This window comes from Polyodon spathula, chromosome 8 (genome assembly GCF_017654505.1).
Source record: "Polyodon spathula isolate WHYD16114869_AA chromosome 8, ASM1765450v1, whole genome shotgun sequence".
Taxonomy (NCBI): Eukaryota; Metazoa; Chordata; class Actinopteri; order Acipenseriformes; family Polyodontidae; genus Polyodon; species Polyodon spathula.
In genome coordinates, this window is record NC_054541.1 from 13,483,081 (window position 1) to 13,509,673 (window position 26,593).

The window sequence follows — 26,593 nt, forward strand, 5'->3', positions numbered from 1 at the left end:
ATAGGAGGGGGGTGCAACTTTGTTTTGACAGGACTGTGGTTTTGAAATGATTCAGAAATGATTTGCACTGCCCTGGTCCCTTGTTAAAAAGCCCTGCGTGATTCACCGCACTGTCCCTGGCTTCATTGAGTTTTTACAGCAGTAAAACTTTTCTAAAGGGCACTGAATAATATTACAAAGCCAGAAATTGTGAGACCGTCAATACTAATGTCTGGTCCACAGTCCTGTATTGAACACTATAGTAACATTAGGTAATGCAAGATGAATGCTGACTGGGGTCTGGGAGACCACACATGGACGTTACTCAGCCTAGTTCCTGTGGCACCAGTACCGCAGCCAGTATGCACACACAGGGGTGCCACGTGTCCCTGGAATTCAATATCCCAGGTCACGGAATGTCAGGACCCTACCCTGAGCGCAACCTAGAAAAATCACAGTACTATATTACTGCAATGGATGCACAATATGAATGGGCTGCCAACACTAGTGTTTCCTATTGGGTGAATAGAGGATTTCAAAAGAGAGTTTACAATTTTAACAGCCCCTGCCTCAGAGGTGGTAATCCTATGTAGTCAGGCTGCGTGTCGTCCAAAAGCCCCATCTAACATAAACATCAAGGATTAGAGTGCATTTGCCTTCCTGTAAAAGCACTGGAGTCCTACCCACTTCTCGCACTTTTTAAATTACAAAAGAAGCTTGCAGCTGTCAACGGTTGTATTGTAAACCTGTTTGCAATTAATGTGCTGCTGCAGTGCAATTCCACTGTGATTAGAGATGCTGGTGTGACCGGTTTTTTTTCAGTATGTTATCCAAGTACTGTCTGCCCTTCCCCACCTGTCTGTCACACCTTGCAGAATTTATCAATACAAATAAAGAAAAGAGTTCAGGGGTCAGTGAGCTGCTGGAAGCCGGCTGCGTGGTGGCCTCCTCTTGTCCATCTCTTCTTGTGCTCTAACTCAGAATATTAATTGAACCGAGACCCTACACCTGTGCCGAAGCTTCTTTCTGTTTTAAAACACACCAGTAAAATGTCTGACCATGTTGTCCCCAAGGTTTGTCAGACAGTCGCTTGTAATTGTATAATTTATCGTAAGCGTTACAGCTAAATTCACTGGGGTATTTTCTTGTGCTAAATCAAGCCTTTCATTTTAGACAAGACTTTCTCGAGAGCTTTGAAAGGGTTTTCCTTTTCTGTTCGGTAACAACACTTTCAAATATCCTCCCCCGAAACCCAAGTCCTGTGCTAGTGACATCACAGTTCCAAAACGGTGCCTGGAGCAATCACAGGACCCAGGCGTCATGACAGTTTCCAGCGCTGTTCTCTTTCTACAGAAACCCTATCAGAGAGAGAGAGCCCCCGCTTCCACCGCACCTTACACTCTGTATTTGACAAATATCACAGCAGTATTTTAAAACAGCAATAAATGCAACAGCATAAAACACAACTCTATTGAACTGTCTTGGTTTCAGGTAAACTGTTTCAGGTAAACACACACATGCGTTATTATGCTAATATACACAGGCACAGATAGGCTCTAATAGTTGGTATAATTAGTTCAATACAACATCACTGAATGTTTTTTTCCCATACAGTAGGTCCTGCCAATGCACGCCACACTGCCTCATAACTGGTTGGATGTGTAATTTGCATGCTGTCAACTGTAATACCTGTTGAATTGGGAGCCCTGTGGTAGGAATGAAGCCTGAGGCTGGAGTTATTACACAGAACACTTGCATATTGCTCAGCCACAGTGTGTGCAGCCACCCTGGGAAGCTGTCAGCCAGCTTATTAACTAGTCCTGACAAGCAGGGGCATGGTCTGGAGGCACACGCTGTGGATTTAAGAACTGGAAAGATCTTTTCTTTCAGGAGTGTCTGCCTGGGAATGCTGGGGGGTTCTTCTTGAAGAGGGGGAGCAGGGCTCGGGGGGCAGCCCTATACTGAAACTGAGTGTTTCATTACTACCTCACCAGTATAACGCTCCCTTTATCACTCAATCATCGCAGCAGCACACCAGGACTAACACTCAATCTCTTATCTTTGTTGGGGTTTTCCTGCAGCTTGCACCCTTTTGTAATGAGTAGCAGAGGCTCATGTGCTGAAGTGGTGTCCCGGGAGAGCAGGTTTCACTGCAAGAGCTAAGCTAGTCTCAGGACCCTATTCTGGCACTTGCTAGTTTTATGCAGTTATGCAGCTTCAGGAAATTTGCCTTTGCACTGGATTCAATATAAAGCCCCCTGCACCCTCCTACTGATGCAGTTCTTACACCCACTTGGGGAGTACCAGATGTACTTGGAGTTTAGACATGATTCTAAGAGTTCTCAGACATGATTCTATAAGCTTTCAGACATGATTCGAAGAGGTCTCAGACATGATTCGAAGAGTTCTCAGACATGATTCTATAAGCTTTCAGACATGATTCGAAGAGGTCTCAGACATGATTCTAAGAGTTCTCAGACATAATTCTACAAGCTTTCAGACATGATTCTACAAGTTCTTAGACATGATTCTAAAAGCTTTCAGACATGATTCTAAGAGCTCTCAGACATGATTATAAGTTTTCAGACATGATTCTAAGAGATCTCAGACATGATTCTATGAGGTCTCATCCATGATTCTAAGAGCTCTCAGACATGATTCTAAGAGTTCTCAGACATGAGTCTACAAGCTTTCAGACATGATTCGAAGAGGTCTCATCCATGATTCTAAGAGTTCTCAGACATGATTCTAAGAGCTCTGTTGAAGCCACAGGGGTGCTTTAAAAATTATCCAGTATGTGCTGTCTCAAATAGAAAATGAAACAACAGTATGCCCATTATACTGTACAATGACTGCAGCTTCCCATGGCCTGAACCATGACCAACATCCCATGTGTTCATGTGAAAGAACCATTGCCAATCATCTGAACTGAGTGCAAATGAAATGCAGGGCTTTCATTTTGTATTTTTTCCTGTTGTGGAGTCTATTTATTTTTGATCAAGTCATTTCAAAGGTATTTCACCAAGGGCAAGTCAGTCCTATAGAAATACATGTATTTCAACACAGTACATGGCACTGATGATAATATATGGGTGATAAACATCTTGAGAGAAAACCCATCCTGTACTGCCGCTGGGGAGTACTTTTCAAAAACGGCAAGGAAGTCTTCAGGTGCAGTGCCGGCAGGTGGCCTGTCTTGGACACATTTACTAATTCCATAATCGCATATACAGTGGCACAGTTTAACATTACAAAACCCTCAAAGCAATCAACTGCCTTATCCAACCTGTATAGATCGCTTCCATGGCTATCTGATTTAAAGAGCTGGGTCACTCAAGACCTTAGGTGGTGTTTATTTGTACTTCTGTTGTGCCAGAGGCAGACACTGAGCAAGATGCTTCGGCAGCACCAGGGATTCCTTACTGGGGAGTTGTTTTCTTGGTATGAATGTAAGGTGTTCAATTAAACCATGAGAAAAAACTAAGATAAAAAGCTAGTTTATAAAAACAGAACAATACAAAACAAAACAATATATAAAGTTGGATTTCAAAAAGACAACAAAAAAATACAGTTGAATTTTATAATTAGAAAAACTGGATTGTGAATAGTGTGTGTTATTGTGAGCATGCGATCTGGATTGTGAACAGAATGTGTTATTGTGGGCATGTAAGTTTGAACTGGAACACTTTGCCTCTGAATCTCTTTCAGGGAGTTCTCACTTTGGATCCCAGACTCTGCAGTGCTTGAACCGGGACATTGTGCGTCTGAATCTCTTTCAGGAAGTTCTCACTTTGGATCCCAGACTCTGCAGAGTTTGAACCGGGACACTGTGCCTCTGAATCTCTTTCAGGGCATTATCACTTTGGATCCCAGACTCTGCAGAGTTTGAACCGGGACATTGTGCCTCTGAATCTCTTTCAGGGAGTTCTCACTTTGGATCCCAGACTCTGCAGAGTTTGAACCGGGACACTGTGCCTCTGAATCTCTTTCAGGGCATTATCACTTTGGATCCCAGACTCTGCAGAGTTCAATCATTTTCTACTGGCTTTGCATGTTAGTTGATAACATGTTTTACTGTCTGCAATAACTGATATCACACTGAGATGTGCTGCCAAGGACAATAATACAGGTTAAGATAAACTATCAAAACATATTTACCTGAAAGGCAAGCAGATTTGCACCTACCCCTTGGCCTGGTTTGAAAGTGATTTGTGTTCCAGTCATGTGTGGTTCCGTCAGCAGTAGACTATTTGTAAATGTGTGTATTTATATTTGCAATGCATTACTGTACACAACGTTTAGAACAAACAATCTGCACAGTAAGCTTGCCTTCATGACCCAGGAAGATTTCCTCATCACTCATATGTGATGTGCTTGTGATGCCAATTGTCTCATGTGACTGATATGAACCAATAAGAAACTGGAATTTACTTCTGTGTTGAATATCTATTTCCCGGTACTGCACAATAAATATTATAATGCAGCAGAACTTTTGAACAAAAGGGACAGCAGAAAGCAGAGCTCCTCCTCCCTTCTCAGGAAAGTCTTCCTGCACATTTGCACATTGCCATATTGATTTAGCTGTGCAAACATCCTGACATGGGATAGTGTGCAGCCCTGCCTTTAAAAACTAACAACGAACAGAACTCAGTCGAGCAGTATAAGGGTTAAAACAAGGACGGCTTTTTATTCCGGCAAAAGATTCAATAACAGATACTCCAATTAGCTGAAAAAGAATACTAAAGCACACACTGACCCCAAAAATATTTTATAACTTTGGCAAAATGCCCTCTTCTGGATGAATGGCAGAACAGCAGAGTCAAAAACAAACACACAAGAAACCGAGAAAGCCAGAGAACATACATAGCATTTATGAAGGAGTTTTGAACAAAGGAAAGAATGAGGTGTATTTATTGAGGATGCAAGCCACTGTATATGTGAGACAATGTTACACTTGGCATACCAATCCAGAACTTGCAAATATGCAGTACTGTTTTACTGCTGCTTTTTTCAATACGGATAAAACACTGTAAAGCAGCTTCCTGTACCACTGAACCAAAGTTACACTTAACAACAGATTTAAAAAGTCTTGCATTTTAAAAGCTAGCTTACAAACAACAGCAAACAAAATCTCACTGTTTCAAGCAATAATAAATATGAATCACAGTGAAAGTCTAGACAATGAGCTGCGTTTCCCAAGCATACTTAAGTAGTGGAAGACTATAAGCACCAGCCAACTCCCCTTGCCTTTCATTCCATTCTCCCTACAGCTCCTGCGTACCAGATACTGCTGTGAGCAAAAAGGGGTTGCTTCAGGAGCAACCCCCTAGATTGAAGACCCAGGACACGCGATCCCAAATATCATCGATATAACTTTAAAACACTGACATCGACAGTCATTCAGTAACATTAAAGAAAACCCAAATCAATGACAGGGAGTAGTACACTGGACACTACAGCAGTAAGAGTGGAGCTCTGCAGCGCTTCACAAAGCACAGTATTAGAAGGTAGAGGATGCAGAAGTGAATACAATGAATCTAATAAGCAATGGGACCTGTCTTGTTTTGAATGTTTTTGTATTCATCTTTCTGGTGAAAAGGGAAGTGTCTGTAACTGCCAGCCATTGCTGGGGATAAAGAGGAAGGTAGGGTGACAGCCGTCATTCGCATAGCTCTTTAAAACGCTGATGCAAATACTTCAAGACTGTTTTTGTGAGGTCACTTTAGAACTTGGAACTGTGTGGGCGGGAACCTTACAAAACCTTTGACAAGGTAAATTTGAATAGTAATTTACCATACTTATCAATGCTTTACAATGCTTACCTATGACTTCACTAAATTTTACTCACTTTGCTATGCTTTTACTGCGGGAAACTTTTATGAAATGGGGATATCCAAATGTTTTCCTTCTCTAGATTTGCCAAATTAACTGTGAAAGTGAAGTTTTAGGGCGTGCTAAAGCATGTATGTGCGTAGATGCATATGTCAGCTGAACATACAGTACATATTAACCTGGGGCACAGTTAAAGAACATGAACAGCGCCGAAGAATTTACAAGGACTCAAAAAACTCTTCAGCTTAGGAGTAGGGGATGTGTTACCCTGCTAGGATACAGAACAGCAATCGCAGTGCTTTATTAAAAACCCTGCAGCAACACAGAGCATGAACAGGGTTACTAACCACTCGTTGAGTTACAATACACACAGTGTTACGCTCGTGCTGTACAGTCCTGCACCACAGCGTGCTGGGATAGGTGGCTGCTGAGCGTCAGCGTGCTGGGATAGGTGGCTGCTGAGCGTCAGCGTGCTGCGATAGGTGGCTGCTGAGCGTCAGCGTGCTGGGATAGGTGGCTGCTGAGCGTCAGCGTGCTGGGATAGGTGGCTGCTGAGCGTCAGCGTGCTGGGATAGGTGGCTGCTGAGCGTCAGCGTGCTGGGATAGGTGGCTGCTGAGCGTCAGCGTGCTGGGATAGGTGGCTGCTGAGCGTCAGCGTGCTGGGATAGGTGGCTGCTGAGCGTCAGCGTGCTGGGATAGGTGGCTGCTGAGCGTCAGCGTGCTGGGATAGGTGGCTGCTGAGCGTCAGCGTGCTGGGATAGGTGGCTGCTGAGCGTCAGCGTGCTGGGATAGGTGGCTGCTGAGCGTCAGCGTGCTGGGATAGGTGGCTGCTGAGCGTCAGCGTGCTGGGATAGGTGGCTGCTGAGCGTCAGCGTGCTGGGATAGGTGGCTGCTGAGCGTCAGCGTGCTGGGATAGGTGGCTGCTGAGCGTCAGCGTGCTGGGATAGGTGGCTGCTGAGCGTCAGCGTGCTGGGATAGGTGGCTGCTGAGCGTCAGCGTGCTGGGATAGGTGGCTGCTGAGCGTCAGCGTGCTGGGATAGGTGGCTGCTGAGCGTCAGCGTGCTGGGATAGGTGGCTGCTGAGCGTCAGCGTGCTGGGATAGGTGGCTGCTGAGCGTCAGCGTGCTGGGATAGGTGGCTGCTGAGCGTCAGCGTGCTGGGATAGGTGGCTGCTGAGCGTCAGCGTGCTGGGATAGGTGGCTGCTGAGCGTCAGCGTGCTGGGATAGGTGGCTGCTGAGCGTCAGCGTGCTGGGATAGGTGGCTGCTGAGCGTCAGCGTGCTGGGATAGGTGGCTGCTGAGCGTCAGCGTGCTGGGATAGGTGGCTGCTGAGCGTCAGCGTGCTGGGATAGGTGGCTGCTGAGCGTCAGCGTGCTGGGATAGGTGGCTGCTGAGCGTCAGCGTGCTGGGATAGGTGGCTGCTGAGCGTCAGCGTGCTGGGATAGGTGGCTGCTGAGCGTCAGCGTGCTGGGATAGGTGGCTGCTGAGCGTCAGCGTGCCGGGATAGGTGGCTGCTGAGCGTCAGCGTGCTGGGATAGGTGGCTGCTGAGCGTCAGCGTGCTGGGATAGGTGGCTGCTGAGCGTCAGCGTGCTGGGATAGGTGGCTGCTGAGCGTCAGCGTGCTGGGATAGGTGGCTGCTGAGCGTCAGCGTGCTGGGATAGGTGGCTGCTGAGCGTCAGCGTGCTGGGATAGGTGGCTGCTGAGCGTCAGCGTGCTGGGATAGGTGGCTGCTGAGTGTCAGCGTGCTGGGATAGGTGGCTGCTGAGTGTCAGCGTGCTGGGATAGGTGACTGCTGAGTGTCAGCGTGCTGGGATAGGTGGCTGCTGAGTGTCAGCGTGCTGGGATAGGTGGCTGCTGACTGACTGCATAAGGTAGTGGAGCAGGTCGAAGCTGCCGCTGCTCTCTGCTCTGAAGACCTGCCGAGGGCTGTAACTCCACACAGGCGCTTGGGCTCATAAGTGACCATTAGAATCTGTTACCTGCCACTCAGGGGAGAGGGGATTACATTTGAAAGGATTAAACCCACACAACTACTGTACTTGCAGAAAGAACTGGGAACATCTATGCACCTGACGCACGACACGTATTTATTGTATTGCACACCTTTCTCAACGAAGGCGGCGGCGTGCCCTTTACCCCCTGCCAGTTCCATTTCCATTAAATCTCTATCAAGCTACAGTATTACACACAAGGCTCAAGTCATCTAGCACAGTATATAGTATGTGAAACACACACAACACCAATAACCCTCATGCTTTTTAAACTCGTTCTTTTACACCACTTTGTGCTCATCTCGCGAGTGCATTTGTTTGTTTTATTTGAGAAAAGGTTTCCTTGTAAACTCTGCAGCGCTGACAGAGCATCGCCAGTTTGCTTGGCTTTCACCTGCGATGTGTTCTGCTTCAGCATCACAGCCTACACTGTGAAGAGAGAGTCTGGGGAGGATGGCTCGGCTTAGCTCAGAGACCGGAATCATTATACTGGGGCAATGTGGGCTTCAGGATGCTCTGTGCATTCTCTTCCACCAGAGGGCGCCATTTCACTTCTCCTGTGAGCAGCAGGTCTTCTCCATCAAGCGAATCCATGTACTGCATCTGAGGTCAAGAGAAGGCCACAGAAGAAAAGAAAGTTATTTAGGAGACTGGGATTTTTAAACTGCTGCGCTGTACATACCACCTGGCTTGCAAAACCTGTCTGACTACAGATTCTGCTACCTTAGCATCATCCATATGGTTAAAACAATATACAAATGGGACAGCACTCTACCAGCAGATGACAAATGAAGATGCTGCAGGTAAACACATTTGCACGTTTTTCTTCTAGAGTGCAGCCAATGTGTTTTTTTTTTTTTTTTTTCTTCTGAACAATGCCTCTCACGATCTGAAAGTTGCTACTGTCATTTGCTGACGCTAAGAGTCACCAAAAGACATTGACCCCCGGGTACACTCAGAATATGCCCCAGTCGTGACACAGTACACTGGACCTTGACGTCCAATGTCCCACTATAGTGTTTCGAGAGACCTCATGAAACTCCGGCAAAAATGCGGCTTTTACGATCGAACGGTCGAGGACGGGACGCCAACCGTCGATGGCTTCAGAGTGATTTACTGTCGGGGGAGTAGGGGGGGCACTAACCCAGGCAGCGAGGAAACAGACCCCTGGCTGGGGCCAACTGGTGTGGCTTAACAAAAAAATACAAATAAACAGAAATAAGAAAAACAGGAAGCCAGTTGTCTTATTAGTGTTTTTTCAGCCAGTGTTAATAAATCAGAACCTCTTAAAATGTCAGATGACCTATTTAACTACACAGTTAGTTTTCTACTTTGGAAGTCCTTCAATGAACTTGTTTTGTAATTTTTCATTTTTTTTAGGTGTCCCTTCCACTCCTTTAATCCAGCCCTATTCTAAACGGATTATTTGAAGCAATTAAACCCTCCATCCAGTCCCTGAAGCGTTATTTATATCATTTGACCTGTTAAACCTGGAATGGAATGGCCCTCCAGGACCAGGACTGGACAGCCCTGTTTAACCGTAACCAAAAAATGAAGCAATTTGCGTTTTGGTGTAAAGAGAAGAGCGCGATAAATCTGCTCCTTGAGCTTGTTTTTCCTGAACAGCGAAGTCAGAAATTGTGTTAATTTACCTGCAAGCCCTTGAAATGCATTTCAGATTCCCTGCAGATTTGCAGAGGTGCTGGCGTTTAACTGCTTACCTAGCAGTGGGGGTGAGTGAGAAGCAGCACTTTCGTATTGTCTAAATACCTTTGTATAGGAGTCCACTTACTTTTAATACGGGGGGGGCGGGGAGGCACATAAAAAAGCCAGACGATTAATATTATTAATAATAATCCATCGAGCTTGCTTCCCTGCGCATTCCCTCGGAGTCTCCTCTGGGAGCCGGTGTACCGGTGAGATCATTATTCTCGTGGACTGGGCTGCACGAAGTAGCTCAGCCCTTTAAGAGTCCTGAAGTGTTAATTAAAGCACTTGTGTTAGCTCATGGAAGGAGTGTTTGATGAAAGTAATTAGCGTGAGTAATGATGCAGAGCGCTGCCAGCATGCGGGCTTCAGTACGTGATTTCACTGCTGTGGCCAGCGATGTGATTCCCCTGCTCTGGGGTCTGTCATCAGGAACAGTAATATTTTATGTTGTGCACCTGCAAGCGAATGAGCTACGACTTTGATTAAATGCCCATTTTTTTTTCCCTCTCGGTTCTCGCCCTTTATATTTTTTAAATTAAATGCACACAGAAAAAAACAGGCCCCCCTGTATCTTATTAATTCTAGTAAATGTCTCAGCACTCTCACTGCCCGTTACCTGCCCCCCAAGAAAGAACTTGAGCTCTGGCAGCCCCCAAGTGGATGAGAAACAGCAAAAAAAAAGGATTTAATAGCAAACAAACTCCAGTTTATCACAAACCATACCTCCTCCGAATTTAAACCTCCTAACTACCTTAATCCTAAAGGTTGACCATTACGCCAAGCATACCACATTTCCAATTCCAATCTCAACGGAAGATGAACTGGAAACCATGTGCTGAGTTGCTAATCTTCGTGGTTTCCCGTGCATTACTCTCCCCCTGATTCGTTAATCCCAAACAACAGTTAAAGTACAGGCTCAGACTTCTCTCTCAAAGTGGAGGCATGTCGCGTCATATCACATCACGTCACGTCAGCTTCAATTCCCTTTGTCAGCAGAGGCAAAAGCTTAATTCAGCCGCTCTGTAATATGAGGCGTTGTGTTTGCGCCAGGGCTCGCTCAGGGGGGCCAGCACACCAGACTTAACCCCCATGTCCTTGGCTTCTTCTGCAGATGGGGATGTTGCTGGATCGGCCGAGGCATGGGAACTGACAAACACTGATCACACTGCAGATCACATTACATAAATCACCAGCTCTCTACAGTGCTATGCTGGAAGCAGCATGTCCTGGGAGCAGACAGTCACCAGGATTGCAGACAGGATGCACGGACATACAGCTGGGTCAAAACATGAGTCAAGCTAAAAATGTATACCGAGATTGCGGTCTCCTTTTGTTTGATTAGATTAATCCGGCAGGATCTCAAATTAACTAAGATCTGTCTTTCAGGCAGGACAGCAAACAAGAGTCTGGTCTCTGCTATTATCTTCCAACCAATCAAGCCTGCTTCACAAAACCCAGGGGTCTCTCAAACTCCAGAAAGTTGAATGTAAAACCTTAAACTTTCCCATTGGTTTTGCGTTGTTTTGAAAAGGTTTTGCAATGAAATGATTCACAGCTAACGTGCTTTGCCGCTTCTCATAGTATGAATGCCCGATCCTGAGTGGCGTGCGGTTTGGTTTACCTCACTGGAAACCTCCGGGCGAGCGGGCAAAGAAAAAGATTGCAGGAACGCTTTCCTGTGGAATCTTTAGAAACACGTGGAACACATGGGGCAGGCTCAGCTCGTTTTCAATCAAAGAGAACATGAAAATATACAATAATAAAAGGGGACTGCTTCTGGGAATCAGAAACTTAAAAAAGACTTCTTCCTCAAGGAGACCTGGGCACTGAAGAGAGAGATAGGAGAGAGAAAGGGGACAGAGAGGGAGAGAGAAGGGAAAGCGAGAGACAGGCAGACAGAGAGAGAGAGACAGGCTGAGAGAGACACAGAGAGACCCTCTCAAGCAAAGACCCTTTTTAAGATCGCTATTCTTCAGTCAACTAGATCCTCACTTATTAATGGAAATACTGTATGCTGTAGCAAATATTGTTCTGTACAGTCAATTCACCTGAAGATGACCCACCCCCCGGTTTAAAAATTGTATTTTGAAGAGCGGTTTAAATATTGGATGCTTGTAAAGATGGAAAGAAAACCTGCTTTATGCAACAGGAGGAAAATAAAATAGCCAAGGCTTGCAAGCAAGAAAAAAAATAATACAATAAATGAACGCCGATAGCAGACACGGCTCCTGCCTCCTAGTCACTCTTCTTTCTCCCACACCTATCCATTCCCTTTGCAGCAGGGGTGGACAATGCAGGTCCAAGAGGTCCGGTGCACTCTTGTACCTGAAGCAATTCAACCTCTCCCTGAACCAGTTCATTCATGAACGAAACCTGCGAGACCCGGAGAGCCTGCACTGCGCACTGCACTCCTGTGTGACTCGTACCTGCTTGCGAACGTATTCCACAGCGAGCTCCAGCTGACGGGGATCTTCACACTGCCGGTTAAACAGGTTCCTCCACAGTGCTGCAGCCAGGACACGGTCATCTGACAGGACTCCCTGATATCAAGAGAGACTGTGCATGGGGGGGTGATATACTCGCAAACACACACACACACACACACAAATTATCACTTTAAACCATTAAGTGCTGTAATAAATATATTTCAGGGCTGCTACGATTAAATCAAAAATTGATCAATCGATTCCATTCCTCATTATATACATCTATATAAATACTGGATAATCGATTCACAATTACATTTTTGTGACGCGCATGGTTAATAACATTATTTAGGTTTATCAACGAAAATGCACCGAATGCTGCCTTGCTATTTACAGTATTTCTGCCAGACAAGCAGTGGGCGTGCTCTTCTTTTCCTGCTTGTGTTAACTAGCGTATGATTTGCTCGTCCCGTCCTACCAGCGAATCAGTTTTGAAAATGCTTTGTAAGTACACGCCCCTCTGTGTGTTCGACGTAAACCAAAGGAAAGCGTGGTGCCTTGAATCCAGAGCAGGACGACAGGCTTGTATTTCTGGGAAACAGCCTGTCAATACACTGTGCACATTAAAGAAAACTCACTCACTGTATATAGTGTACACGTCTTTGGAGTTTTAAAGTGAACTGCTATCCAAGCAGGACTCAAACAAAGCAAAGTGAGAAACGGATATCCAAGCAGGACTCAAACAAAGCAAAGTGAGAAACAGATATCCAAGCAGGTCTCAAACAAAGCAAAGCAAGCTCATTTTTTTTTTTTTTTTGTACATTTATTTTATTTCATTTAAACAAACCAACAGCAGGCATTACAGAAGAAACGTTTTTGCCCATTCGGGTTACGTCATTCAAATTTTTTGACACTTTTTTTTGTGAACAAGATAAACTTCCTTACCTCATCGAATCCGAAAATAGCTGCGTAGAAATTCTCTGTCATTACCCTCATGCTCGCCTTCAGGGCAACGGATTCAATCTGGAACAAAGGAAAAAGCGGATCACCAGGGTTCATCGCTCCAATTAAAATCCAACCCAACACAGAGCGGACAGAGTGTGCATCTGGTGCTGCCTGACTGTTTGTGTTGGTTACACCAGTATTATGAATTAACACAAACGGTATCATAATTCACTGCTCACCTTCAATCACATTTTCCATGTCAACTACATGCATTTCTGTGTGTGTAAAACAAATGCTGTTACACAGCCACAGTTTGCTGGCAAATCTAACCTTGCGCTGCTTAGCCCTGTTTCCAGTCCAAGGCTGATGCAACACCAATGCCATGCAAAGTTCAGTCCTGGTTAAGTGTGTATTTAATGGAAGAGGTTCAGGAGGGTTGTGCGGCACACCCACTTACATGTACGTCCTCAAAGAGGCAGAGAGCCATGACCCTGGCTCGCTCTTCCCAGTGAACCCCCAAAACACTGCATCTGCTCAGAAAGTCTCCAGCCCAGATCTGCGCTGGAACTCTTTGTATTTCAGCATGGCAATGCGTAACGAAGCAACCGGACCGGGTGAAGCAAATGCAGAGGTCCAGGGTCTCAAACGCAGACTTCCCTTCTGACATAACTACAGGAGTTTCCAGTTATTTTGCGACACCCATCAGCACCATTCTTATCTGATAGCTCCTGAGAGTCATCTTGTGTGACTAGCAGCTTGTTTAACAGTGAGGAGTACCAACACGGACAAGCAAGCACCTGCACTCCGCACGTCTATATTGTACAACCTGGGTGAGGCCTCCAGGGGACAGGAGTCTCGTGGGTTGCTTCCCTAACATCTCCCTCGATAACAACAGCGTCTGGCAAATACAACACAGGCTGACATGACTATAAAGTGTAATAATTAGAGGCGACGTTACAAGAGACAGCGAGCATAATCTCATTATACTGACAGCCGAAGTGTAATCAAATCAGACCCCACAAGCCTCAGAGCGGAACCCCTTCAACTTTACCTTATTTTTGACAATCAGCTTGTTTATCCTAAAATCAGTGGAGGCCTCTGCACAGCGCTGCACTCAACATCTCCTCAAAGCACCTGTGCAGAATTAGGAACCTGTGCGTGACTACAACCAAGTGGGGCTGTTTCACAGGGGAGAGACTGACGCAACCCGATCCAGGGAGATATTTAATATGCTCCCATGATCACACACAGAAAAACTGTACGCAAGAGCAAATATTGCCTCTCTGCATGGTAGCAGTGTTGTATCATGCTGGTGTCATTGTACTGGTGCAAACAGAGCAATGCAATATACCTGGCATGGCTTTCCCACAGCTCTGTGTACACACACACACACACACATACGCACACGCAAGTCAACCCCAGCAGGGACCGTGTATTTGTTTCAGCTTGTGCTGCGTGCTATCGATCAGTTATACTCACACAGAATTCTATAGTATACTCAGGTGCTACTGCTAGAGTAGCAGGCCTATACAGAGCTACTCTCTCTTATACAAGTTTACCACAGTAAATCTGTTCAGTCATTTTGCCCTTTACCCCCCACAGCTTTCCCGTGGTTACAGTATGAATGTGACATAGTTTAGCATGGTTTGCCATGAGTTAACATGCTTTACCTCACCTCTCTCTGCTGACCTATGTTTTCTCATGCTTCCACCATGCTTTACTACTTGGGTGTGCTTTTACTGGGGGAAGCTTTCAGAAGGGCTTTAATAATGCAATGGTGATGAAGTTTCCATAGTAACCTGCCTATGTGATTGTTTTCAAAAGAAAAACAAACACATGAAAACTAAACATATATGCAAATGGACAAGGTAATAACATTTAAAACAGTGATTTCAGTTTTGACAGAAAAGCACATTTAAACAAAGCATAGAACTCCCAGTGTTTCATCCAAGTCGACTGAAAACATACTTTCATTAGAGGCCCTTTTCTTTCCCTGAGTTGTAAACACTGAACTGCAATTTAAACTCTTAGCAGTGCCACTGCCCCAGTGGGGGAGAGCAGCTCTCATTGACCACAGGCAGCACATTATTCTCCCTCTGAAAATAAATACAGCCACCCGTGATTAATGATTTGCTTCTTATGTGATTTTTCTTTTTTATATGAAACAGTAAAATGTAAAACATCACTTTTAAGATTTATTTACATTTAGGATTTTGCCCCCAAGGGTTACAAGAAATACCCTCGTCTTAGAGGCATAATTCTGCGTAATCTTCAGAATTCTTGTTTATTGTTGAAGGAGGAGGAGTCATGCACCTGGCATAATAAAACAAGCCAGAGGAGGGATCTGCAGGTATACACTGTACCGTGAGCATGCAGGGCTCCAACAGTTAAAACTGGGAAGTGCCAAAAGCTTTGAGAGCAAAGAAGGCTCCAAATCATGGGTAAAGCAAACAGTGCCAGGGCTGTGAAAACTGCAGCCTGCCCTGCTCTATGCTGTTATCAAGGGGCTCTTTATTATAATAACTTCTCTGAAGTCAGAGGAATTATAGGTCAGCCCAGGCTGTACCTTTGAGCAAAGCACCGGTGCCTCTATTTAACTGCTCTGGTTAATAGGTATGAAACCAACTATAACCTGCATTCCTGTGATTCTGCCAGCCTGGTCGTTCCAAGAGTCGGAACATGTTTGGGTAAAATGTCGTTTGCCTATCGGCTTCCAAAAACCTTTAACTCTTTCAGCCAGGATGTAAGGAGTACATTTGAGAGTCTCTCTTTTAAATGCTTTAAAAATGATCTCTGTAAATTGTTTAGGGCTTCGTGTAAATGTTTTGATCCTGATTCCGGATCCGCACATGTTTGGGTGAATGTCCTTTGCTTTACGACTCCTAAAATGATTAAGACAGTACCACACGTGATATTGTGTTGTTTTATTTTACATGTTTGTTGACAGGACCTCCTTGTAAATGAGATTTAGGTCTCAATGGATTAAATTCCTGTGTGTGTGTGTGTGTGTGTATATATATATATATATATATATATAAATAAATGAAAGTAGGGTTTGGAAAATGAGGCAAGAGACAAGACTGCAAACCCCAGCACCTGCTATCAAACTACTGAGAACTCAGGTACCAACATCCCCTGCAAACCCCAGCACCTGCTATCAAACTACTGAGAACTCAGGTACCTGCATCCCCTGCAACCCCCAGCACCTGGTTTAGTTAATTGCAGATCTGTACTGTAAATACGCACAGGTAAAGGAGTTAACATGTTGTTTTTATTGTCTAATCAAGCAATTTGCATACTCCGTTTCTTCCTAATTTGAATTGCCCACTTTCAACGCCACTTCAACCCATGTACCGACACACACTGTCTCACTAAACTTTTGACCCAACGAACCCAAGCAGCAGATGTTACAAAGCTGCTGAACCCTGGAGATGTGGGGCCTGGTCTCCAGCTGGCGTTGTCTGGCTCACTCAAAATTTTCTCCCCTCATAGCCCTGTTGCTGAGAAAAGCATTTGCAACCAGTGCAAATACAAAAACATGTCAGGAGTCTATGCAGTTTTCTGTGTAAGAGTTTGGCTTGGGGCTTGGAAAGATATACAGCACATGTCGCTTTAGCGTGCATAAGTAATAAAGGCAGCGACAGAGAATGCCGCTCTCAATCTCAACTCCTCACCGGGAAACATGTCTGATGCAGTACAAAACGCTGAGGCCAGAAGATCTCCGCTCTGTTTTCACAGCTGTGTCCGTTTCCAAGCCCTCGCCCTGGCTGACGTGCTGGCGAGCAGCACTGGGTAGTTAAGCTGGTGGACGTGTGAAAGAAAGAGCACTCCTTTCATACTGCCTCTCAGAGTGCTGGACAGCAGAGTCACAGACACTTATCATCATGTGTGGTTTGTTTTACTGGTGGACCGTTAACAGTTTCAAAAGAGAGGTGCTGACCTTGCAGCCGTCTTCCCAGAGAATCAGCTCACCTTTTGTAGATATGTCGGCCTGACTTAAGCAATAGCAGCTACTCCATCATAGATAAAGGTTACAGCCAGCTAGAAGCACAAGTGCATTTTATCCTTTTTGTCTGTCAGATTCGTCTTGTTGATGGAAGCTGGAGGTATTTCAATGTTTCATAGGTGTGCCAGATTTATATAAACTAAGATTTGAAACTTGGGGAAAGGGTGAATTTAGTCTTGCTCCTGCAAAGCCCCCATACTTCAGTCTATCAAAGAAAATCAGATCACACATTGCTTTTAAGTCAAATGATTCTGAGGGAATTTAGCAAAACAGACCAGGAATGCTGCTGACTTAAAAGAGAACCCACATGAGACTAACAGGAAACACACAGACTAGTGGTACCTGGCCCTGGGGCACTGCTGTGGTTACAAATCAATAGCTGCATAACATGGGACTGAGGAAGAGAAAGGAAGGGGATCACTTACCCCCATGATCTTGCCACGCTGCTCCACATCCTCCCACATGGAATGCACGACGTAGCGACACAGATACTTCCCAGCTCTGCCCTCTTGCCTCATTCGAACCAGGCACATCCTTAATTCAAAACAGAACCAAACGCATGTAAAGCCTCCCGCCACAGTGGACTAGTTTGCAATGCTTACGAATCAATCAGGGAACTCTGTTCAGCCAATCAGCAGTTTACAACGTTCTAATCAGCGCCTGTAGATTCTACAGTTCTTACTTGACAAACATTCTAAAAAAAAAAAGGATTTAAGTGACAAACTCTATGAAGATGAACACAGAGGTGAATACTGATCTTGTACGATTGGAGAATTCACTATGTGTTTTATTAGAGGCTTTGTGATGACATTTGAAATTGGATGGTGTCTATAATCAATTCTACACAAAATAAAAAGCCGGTCCCAACAGAAGCTCTTCTGAAACTGTTCACTATACAAGCACGAGGGGAGAACAGGATGGTAGCCCTCAGTGCTGTAACAAAAACTGCGTTCATGCTCGAGAACACTGAAAACATTTAATGACATTCCAATGAAAGCCTTTAACAGCCTACCCAACCACAGACTTCCACCTTGAGAAGATGCAGATTACAGTGACCAAAGAGAAGCTCGCAGAAGCCCTTCTTTTCTACACCCATTGGCATGACAACCAGAGTAGCCACGTGCCAGGTTTTGCATGCTACCCGAGCATTGGACACATCCCTCTTGTGCAACCGAACCCTTCCTGCACTGGCACACGACCCCAGAGATTTCATGCTGCATGGCTGCAGGTGGCATTTCTTCAATGGCAGAAGGGTGACATCATCGCTAGTACTTCTCTCAGTTTTAGACAGCAGTGACAGGCACATGCATTACACAATTGTGGAGCAAGGATCCACCCCCATTTTACTGTGCGTCATCATTCCGGTCCAGCTTTAATAATATTGTTACTAACAAAGCTTTAACTACTGGAGATCTGTGAAGTGCTTCAGCTTGATTAAGATAAACAGTCCCAGACCCTTCTCTACAGTACACACGAGACTCGCTTAACGGCTCAGGCATGTACAGCAAGAAACTGTAACGCAACAGGATGTAAAACAATCAAATCAAACCAGAAATCACATACAATAAAGTACAGCACTTCTTGTTATGTTTATGTATTTTTAAATCGCTCTTCCTGCAGTGATTTAGAGGACAGAGCTCAAATCCCAGTGCACCAGAGCAGACAGTTTGAAAAGAGCTTTGAAATAAAGTTCTAAGTGTAAAAAGTTGTGAGGATGTTACAATGAAAAGAAGAATGACAAGTACGTTATTTAAACACTGGCTGCAACATGTGTAACGCTCTATTTTTCAGAACCTCGCTGCTTATTCTTGAACCTCCTTCTGTTTCACACACTGGTCTCAGGGTGCAGATGCAAAAGCTACATTAGTCTCCTCGAATGGAACAGTCAGCAACAGAGTAAAACGAGGATCACATGGGCAAGAGAGTGGATTCCTTCCTGTGCAGAAGATTGCCTACTAGTCACTCTCACATCATCAGACACTTTGTAATGCGAGAAAGCTGATTGTATTTGTGTCTGCTAAAGTCTCTTATCTTCTAGAGACACGCAGTATCCTTTCTTCTGATTATCCTACAACCGGAATTCATTTATTTCTTCTCCTCATTATTCTTATATAACTCTCTTGTCGTGGAAACCTTTTGTTTTAAATGTATTTTTGTATGTTTTGAGACAGAACAACAAGAGTATTTAAAAGACAGACAGCAGCAACAGAGACTGTGGCTTTCCCTAATAAGTCACGGCACTCACTTTAAACCATTTGCTTTCAAGAAAGCAGAGTTTGTTTGATGTACTGCGCTGTCGTGGACCAATTTATCAATCAACGAGGTGATGTAATGTAGGCGTTCATTTCTCACTCTCTCCAAAAAAAATATTAGTACTAACAATAATAACAATAATAATAATAATATTGCAAGTTTGTTACAGCAACTGTTAACTGGGCTTTTCCAAACAACATTATCATATCATAAACTGATGACACGTACATGTTGAGGATAACGTAATCTATTAAGAGGCTGAAATAAATGATCTGTTAACATTAGAACCATTCGTGTTCACAGGTGGCAGCTATTAGTTCTAACAGTGTTTTTTAGAAATATAATAGTCATTTATCCTCGGCCGACAGTTGACCTACTCAATTATAGAAAGAAAGAATATGCAACTATAACACTGTTGCACCAGAAAATATTCCCCCCTTACTGTACGGAAGGACTAACCCTCTCCTGCCCGTTATCTTTATCAGTTTTTTTTTTTAACTCTGTAATCAGCTCCCATCACACCTCTGCAAGGTGAATGTCTGACACGTGCAATATGAGCACACGCACACATTCTTCAGAGTGGGAACATGAAGAGATCCCTCACACTTTCTCACACTATACTGCAGATCAATGTAAACCAAAACCCATGGCAGACATTGAGACTAAAATTGAAGCGTCTGTCATTTATTCTTGAAAGAATACTGTCACCTCAGTATACAGCACATGTGAGGCTAAATTTGTATTGCATTTGTAAAAGCGTGAGCATGCCACTCCAGAAATGACTGTGTTTGTATATCTGCATATGTATCTATTGAAGCATAAGGACCAACGGATTCCCTTTCATTTATCTGCTAATACTGTGCCTGAATTCCACCTCTGAATCTGGATCATCTGATCTACCTCCTCGAGCAGGAAAACTGGGTCTGGTTTTTTCACATTCAGTATTACTCAGCCATTCATTGCATGAGGTCTAAATTAAATTAGAATTACACAACTGTACATTTAATGTGCTATACGCTGGTCTTACTGGCAGCACAAAGGAGTTCCTTTTTTCTCCTGGGGGCGAGTGAAAGGAGCTAAAGATCAGTGTACTGACAATGGACAGTTTTAAAAGAGAACCTGCGTACGATTTGGCAAGCGTTACCCACAAGCAGTTGTAATTGAAAGCCCCGCAGACTGGGTTTTACAGGGTTTTGAGCAGAGCCCTGAGGTTTATAGGAGGACAAACACAATAAATGAATAGGATAGCATTGAGCTTTGCACAAGATTAAGGTCAAACCCGAGCTATAGAAGAATGTTAATATCGTCACTCGGTTAAAGGATTGAGATAGCTGTCAGCTAAAAATCACTATGCAGCCTCGCTCTCCAACCACTCACACGCTGATGTGGAACTTTCCACACCTACATTTTCCACTTTCAAACAGCATTTCCAGTCCATGACAAATGCACGCTTGTTCTTACCGTACCTTAACCTTTCCATCTAGTTGGCAAAAACCTAAAAGGCAATAGGTGGCTAAAATCATAAATTAAAAAACATGCAATGCAGCATTTAATGAAACCAAACATATGTATCTTTCAAATGCAGATTTACAGGACTGGTAAAAATGCTTCAGAGCTAGTTCAGGTTACGCTGTATAAATATGGAGGCCACAGGCAAGGTTATAACTGCAGATGGACCAGGGGATAGTTTGACATCTCCTTTTAAGTGGCTTTGTGTCTGTTTTCAGTAAATTGGTGCACAAATTTACTCTAAATATTTTTAGGGATCCAGTATATCAGAAAGCAAGATACAGAACTAAATAAAAAAAATTAAAAAATGGAAGTTGTGCCCTGGCAAGTAGAGGTTAAGGGCAAACACAGTAATGATCCTGTAGGGACTGCGAGCTGCAGTTCATGGCTAGATAACAGCACTGCTCTAACAGAAAATGAGAGAGTTTGCATAACAGAAGGCTTGAGTGTTTGACCTCGTCATGTCCTCAGTGTAACCTCCGGCGTGACTGCAGTGGAACAGGAAAGCACTGTACTCTCTCAGATCAATACTCACCAGACATGGAGCTGTGCTACAAGAAACCAGGAGTACAGTGTATCCGGCAGGGAGAACTCTGCAAACACAACACAGTGCTTCAGAAATCACAGACAACGCTAATAAACTAACCCAATACTATTAGCTAGATAGATCGCTTGTTGAATTCCAATAGAAACCCAGTCATGCAGTCCTACCCGAAGCTGAAGCAAAAGCGTACTTACTTTCAAAGAAATCGTCGTAGTTAATCCTCTCCACGCAGCAGGTATACATGCGCAAAGCAGCAATCTTAATTTTCTGCAGAAAAAAAATAAAACACACTGTATTAAAAATAAGAATAATTTACATCCCCCTAGTGTTTCTCGTCTGAAGCAACACATGTGTATTATATATATATATATATAATATATATATATATATATATATATATATGTACATGTGGTGTGTGTGTGTGTGGGTGTGTGTGTATATATATATATATATATATATAAAAAAAATTATTCGCAATTAATAAGCAATGCAATCGTAACTTAAGATAAATACCAAAGCACAGCGGAGTCTCGCTTTCATTGGCTTTATAGATTTATTTTATGTCACCTTTGTTACACTGCGGACGTTTCAAATACATCATTCAAATTCACACATTATAAAAAGCTAGGATTTTGGCTGGCTCACACAATGCTATAATAATGGTGGAATGTGCCTCATGAATAAATGGCTCTCAAGGCCAGTGGGCAAATAAAGGACTTGGCTGTGCTTCTCTTGGCTCTGCCACAGCTGCTTTGCGCTGTGTTATTTCAGGAACTTGTGCAACTCCGAAACTGTAGCCCACCGCTACCATCTTGCTTTGTAAACACAGATGTGTGTTTTATCATGTACCAGAAAGAAGGAAAAACACAACCCTGGTGAACGGAGTCACGGAATCCTGTAAAAGCTGTCTCAGTTACAATAACTAAGCACGGTACAGGAGACTGTCACAGCATAGTGGACTGAGCCATTCCAGGTTTTACTGTGTGCTGAATCGCCACAAGCTCAGGTGTGTCTGATTTAACACTGAAAACCAAAGAAATCTTTACTTTGGGGGAAAACAAAACCACGAAGGACCGCAAACATCACAAGTACAAAACCTAGCCACAGCACAGGAGAGAGACCAGTTTACCCATTTGTTGTATTTCAGCGGTCCTGTGAAGCCCATTGCTTCTATTAGCTTGGTGAAGGTCCCCACTTCTTCTTCTGCTGCTGCTGTTTGAGTAGTTTCTTTTGCTGTGAAAAGCTGTAGGGAGCAAGAACAGTTTTAATAAACCATGATATATAAACGATACACAAATATACACATACAAGCAGTCAATAATTGCAATATGCAAGAATGGAAACTGATTTGTGACCCGGAGAAAAGTACTGCTTCGACCAAAACAGGAGTGATAGAGTGCTGCACTCAAAGAATCACACACACACAGACACACTGTCTTCACTCTGGCTCTGCTCAAAGGCATTATTACACAGAGCTGTTAATAGTTTGGAGTTAAGTGTTAAGCATTTAAAATTAACACAACTCCACGCATCGCAAGCGAGCGTCTTAACCACAGTGAAAAAGAGCCAGGCTCCTCTGCAGTCGTGGTTATAGAGCTTTTAACCTCTTCTCATCTCAGCGGCAGGGGACTGGACCCGTAACGGCAGAGCATCACACAACACTGCCCGTCACATAAGTTACCTGGTTAGTGTTATGCAGTGCCCTGCACTGATGAGGCAGTGAATGGAAAGGCAAATCTGTCCTCGTGCAAACCGAAAGGAGCCTGGAATCACAGGTACCCGGCAGTCGAGCCTGAAAAAACAAAGCAGCTTATCAAACAAAGGGCAGCGTTTCAATTCTGCAGGCCAGCCTGAAAGCAGGTTTTACCTGGAGCTAGCCACAGTGCATATGTAACAAGCTCAGGTGTGTCTCATTAAACTGATAGCAAAACCAGGAATGGGTCACACTGCAATGGAATGGGAGTGTTATTTCTAGCACGTTTGTCTAACAGTATATTATTAGAAAAATAACTAATATTTTATGGGAGGGTGATGAAGATCTTTTGGCTATTTACATCTGTCTTAGTTCAAAATCACTCCCAATGACCATAAGACCTACCCATAGCCAGGCTCAGCACTAACTCTAACTTCAGCCCCACCCCTTACCATAACTCTACTTCCAACACTAACAGTGCAGTCAGAAGATACATGGTGTAAGCAATTGCTTCCCTTTACGCAGAAGGCACGCACAATTCTTTATTTCTTTCTTTCACTATATAAAGATTACATTTGCGCTGAGAGACTAGAACCAGTATACAATTCCAGGTACAGTACCTACAGCTGCAGTGAAATGAACTGCCTTAAATTAGCGACAGCAAAAGTCCTACAGAGTAACATCTGCCAAGATACAAACGTGGTACGCAGTACTAAATACTCCGAGGTGAATTAGAATCGATTGTGCCTGGGCGTATATTATTATGCCTCCAAACTTCGTATTCGAAGTCTGTTTTAGTTTGAGACTGTAAAACTCGTCACTATAAATACAGTCATGTTTTGCTAGGGGAATTTTTCCGGTCTCTCAAGCTAGTACTTATTTCATAAGCATACTGAAAACAAGAAAACACGCGGGGCTGGTGCAGATAGACATGCATATCCACACACAAAAGATATTACCTTCTGTAACGATCGGGTTGACGAAGCTGTCAGACCGACAGCGCTCCTAAGAGCACAATGCACAGCTCGCCGAAACATTGCCGTCCGCAAGACTTTATGTCATTTACAGGGGAACACAATTAGTTGAAAAAAGGTATTTCGACTAACAATTATGCAAGTGTTGTATAACACACTCCCACTCGAGCCCCTCCTCCCAGCAATGTCACAGGAATCCGTCCTACGCTAATAACGGCACTGACTGCGCACGGAACCTCGGGGGAAGGGGTCCGGCTGCAAGAGTGGCACACAGACCCAAGTAATGCACAGAACAGATTGATGTACAGAACAGCGCCCACACGACACCGATTCCGGTGGAAAGGCTAGTTCAGTGTCAGGCATTAAAGTAAGGTTTAAAGCAGGGTAAGATCGCGGTGTTGTTTACTTTTAGGTCTAAGAAATCTAGGACAACCTCTTTACATGCAACGTGTTTACCAGGGTGCAGTACCATTGGAAAAACACCCATTGCACATGCGCCACTGACCTCTAAACAGCCCTGAATTCCTGTTTGAGCACTGTGAGGTCCACACACCCCGTCACAGGCACATTATCACAGGTGCGTTTCTCATAAGGTGGACTGCGTGGGGATTTTTCTTCACTTGACATTTAAAATGCAGTCAAGCAGTAGATTGTGACGATTTCAGTTCCAGTACCTCTACTAGCACTACATCTGTGTTGCTGATTTCTGTATATGCTTTTCAATACTTTACCGCAGTTCTCTGTGATTCTCCATGCTTGCCTGTGTTTGTCCATCTTCTTGCTATGCTAATGCTCTTTGTTTTTTAAATGGTAGAGGAACACCGATCTGCCACTGCATTGATTACAGGCTGTGTTCTGGCTAGTCCTACCTCTATAAGGGAAAATGTCTTGTGATCCCACAAGCAAGCCACTTTCCTCTTTTACACCCAGGAACCTGAGAGCAGATGTTAGCGAGCTACTGGCCTCTTGAGGACAAAGGCCAGCCCCGCAGGTGTCCGCCTGAGCTCACTAGCCACCTGGCTGGCAGGTCTGCTGTAGCGCGATGAGGAGTCCCTGCTGGGTTTGCCTTCCTAACCTGCGGGAGTGCCAGGTAAGGTAGTGGAAAAAACACTTGCCTCTCAAACCTGAGACTTAAACAAAACTCCCCCGCGGCATAGTACTGATTGATTGACGGCCCAGCCTTGTGCTGGTAGTAAGGAGAGATGCAGTTGATTATTTACAGATGGTGATTGACGTGGAGTTGCAGACAGGGCAGCAGAGCCCCATGCTGCCGAAACGATTACGCAACTTCAAGAACCCCTCAACCCCTCCCAGTACCCTTCATTAAATATCGGCGTATGGAAAATACAAAAGAAATACCAGCAGGGAACAGCCTCGTTCACGCCAATGTGTTCACACACAGTGTGCTATGTGTGGAGAAATCACAGCACCCCCCCCCGATCCACCAGAAGAAATGCATCTCAGAGACTCTTAGTGTTTCAGCCCTCGCTACAGTTCACTAGGACTGTACCATGCATTTACTGTGGCATAGCGCGGGTTATCAGGGAGAGCTGACAGCGCGTCTCTGCTGTCTGAACTGTCACCCCACGTCACCGGTGCCCCAGACAGAAAGGGGAACTCCAGTCATTGTTATAAAGTGCACCCCTGCGTTGTATGTGTTGATTTGTGGGGTAAGTTTGGTCTCCCTTGACAGATGTGAAGTGAAATCTCTTTTTAAAGGATTCCTACGATCCCTGTTGGGATTTGATGTTTTTACATTTTTTTTTTTGTTCTTTTTATCCCAAAGTGGTTCTGGAAACAATTTCTGATGAATTGTCACTTGCATGAAATTAGGCACCTGAAAAAGCAAAGTGTTGGGAAGCTGGCTTTCTCAGATAGGAGGGTGTTAGAAGCATGATGTCATGTTTCCATCCCCCCCTGCTTCACTTTGATTGATGTTTAAAAGAGAAAGAGAAATCTCTTAACTCCCTAAATTGAAAGGAGTCGGGGGGGGGGGGGGGTAGGGTGGGGCAGGTGGGGCAGGTGGGGGTCCACTCCCCCCTTGAGATTCCCTGTATAATCATTATGTTTAGCTTTAAAGAAGAAAAAAAAATATGCAGCAGGCTTACTTCATCACTTCAAGTACTGCGATGGGTGTCTTCATGTCCCTAATGCTTTTTCAAATAAATACACTTTTAGTGACACATTCCATGCACCTGTGGCAGATTGTTTTATAAACAGCAGCTACAAGGCTTGCTTTACATGTAGAAGGGTGTATTGAAGTAGTGTTGGGTTCGTTTTTCTTTTGAGATTGTAAATGTGTATCTGCGTGCGCCGACCTTTAACCCGAGCCCCTTATCCGAACCTGGGAGTACTTGCTAGCATATATATATATATATATATATATATATATATATATATATATATATATATATATATAAAGTACGGTGATGTATGGCTCAGAATATATGCTCACACAATAATGTATTTCTCGTTTATTTCAAGAGCATTTTGTTTTCTATTTCTGCTTGCACCCAGAGTGAAAGGAAAGTCTGTTTATATCCCCCTCAGTCTCTGTGTGTATAATTGTAACGTGTTAACCAAACCAAAATATTTCAAAGTTCACTCCTGCTAGCACAGAAAAAAAAAAATGGTGAAAGAAATGAATTTGCCTCTCATTCACAAGCATAGGCAGGCAGGCACGATCTGAATTCAGAAAGCATTGCTCGGCTGTTAATTAAGTATGACTGCAT

The 26,593-nt window shown here is 44.1% G+C and overlaps 1 protein-coding gene across 2 annotated transcripts; it reads right to left on the reverse strand.

The window, feature by feature from the left end:
* Nucleotides 1-8,266: 8,266 nt before the first annotated feature.
* LOC121319466 (ubiquinol-cytochrome-c reductase complex assembly factor 1-like) lies at nt 8,267-24,051 on the reverse strand. Of its 2 annotated transcripts, XM_041256914.1 has the most exons (9): nt 23,847-24,051; nt 22,876-22,986; nt 22,324-22,437; nt 21,389-21,461; nt 21,186-21,243; nt 17,314-17,422; nt 12,883-12,960; nt 11,938-12,051; nt 8,267-8,404 (listed from the first exon to the last, which is right to left on the reverse strand). In XM_041256914.1, the coding sequence occupies exons 1-9, from the start codon at nt 23,922-23,924 to the stop codon at nt 8,270-8,272; spliced, it is 870 nt and encodes a 289-aa protein (XP_041112848.1). In that variant the 5' UTR covers nt 23,925-24,051; the 3' UTR covers nt 8,267-8,269. The 2 variants fall into 2 exon arrangements, with proteins under 2 accessions (XP_041112848.1, XP_041112849.1); XM_041256915.1 differs by lacking the exon at nt 11,938-12,051.
* Between the last annotated feature and the right edge of the window lie 2,542 nt (nt 24,052-26,593).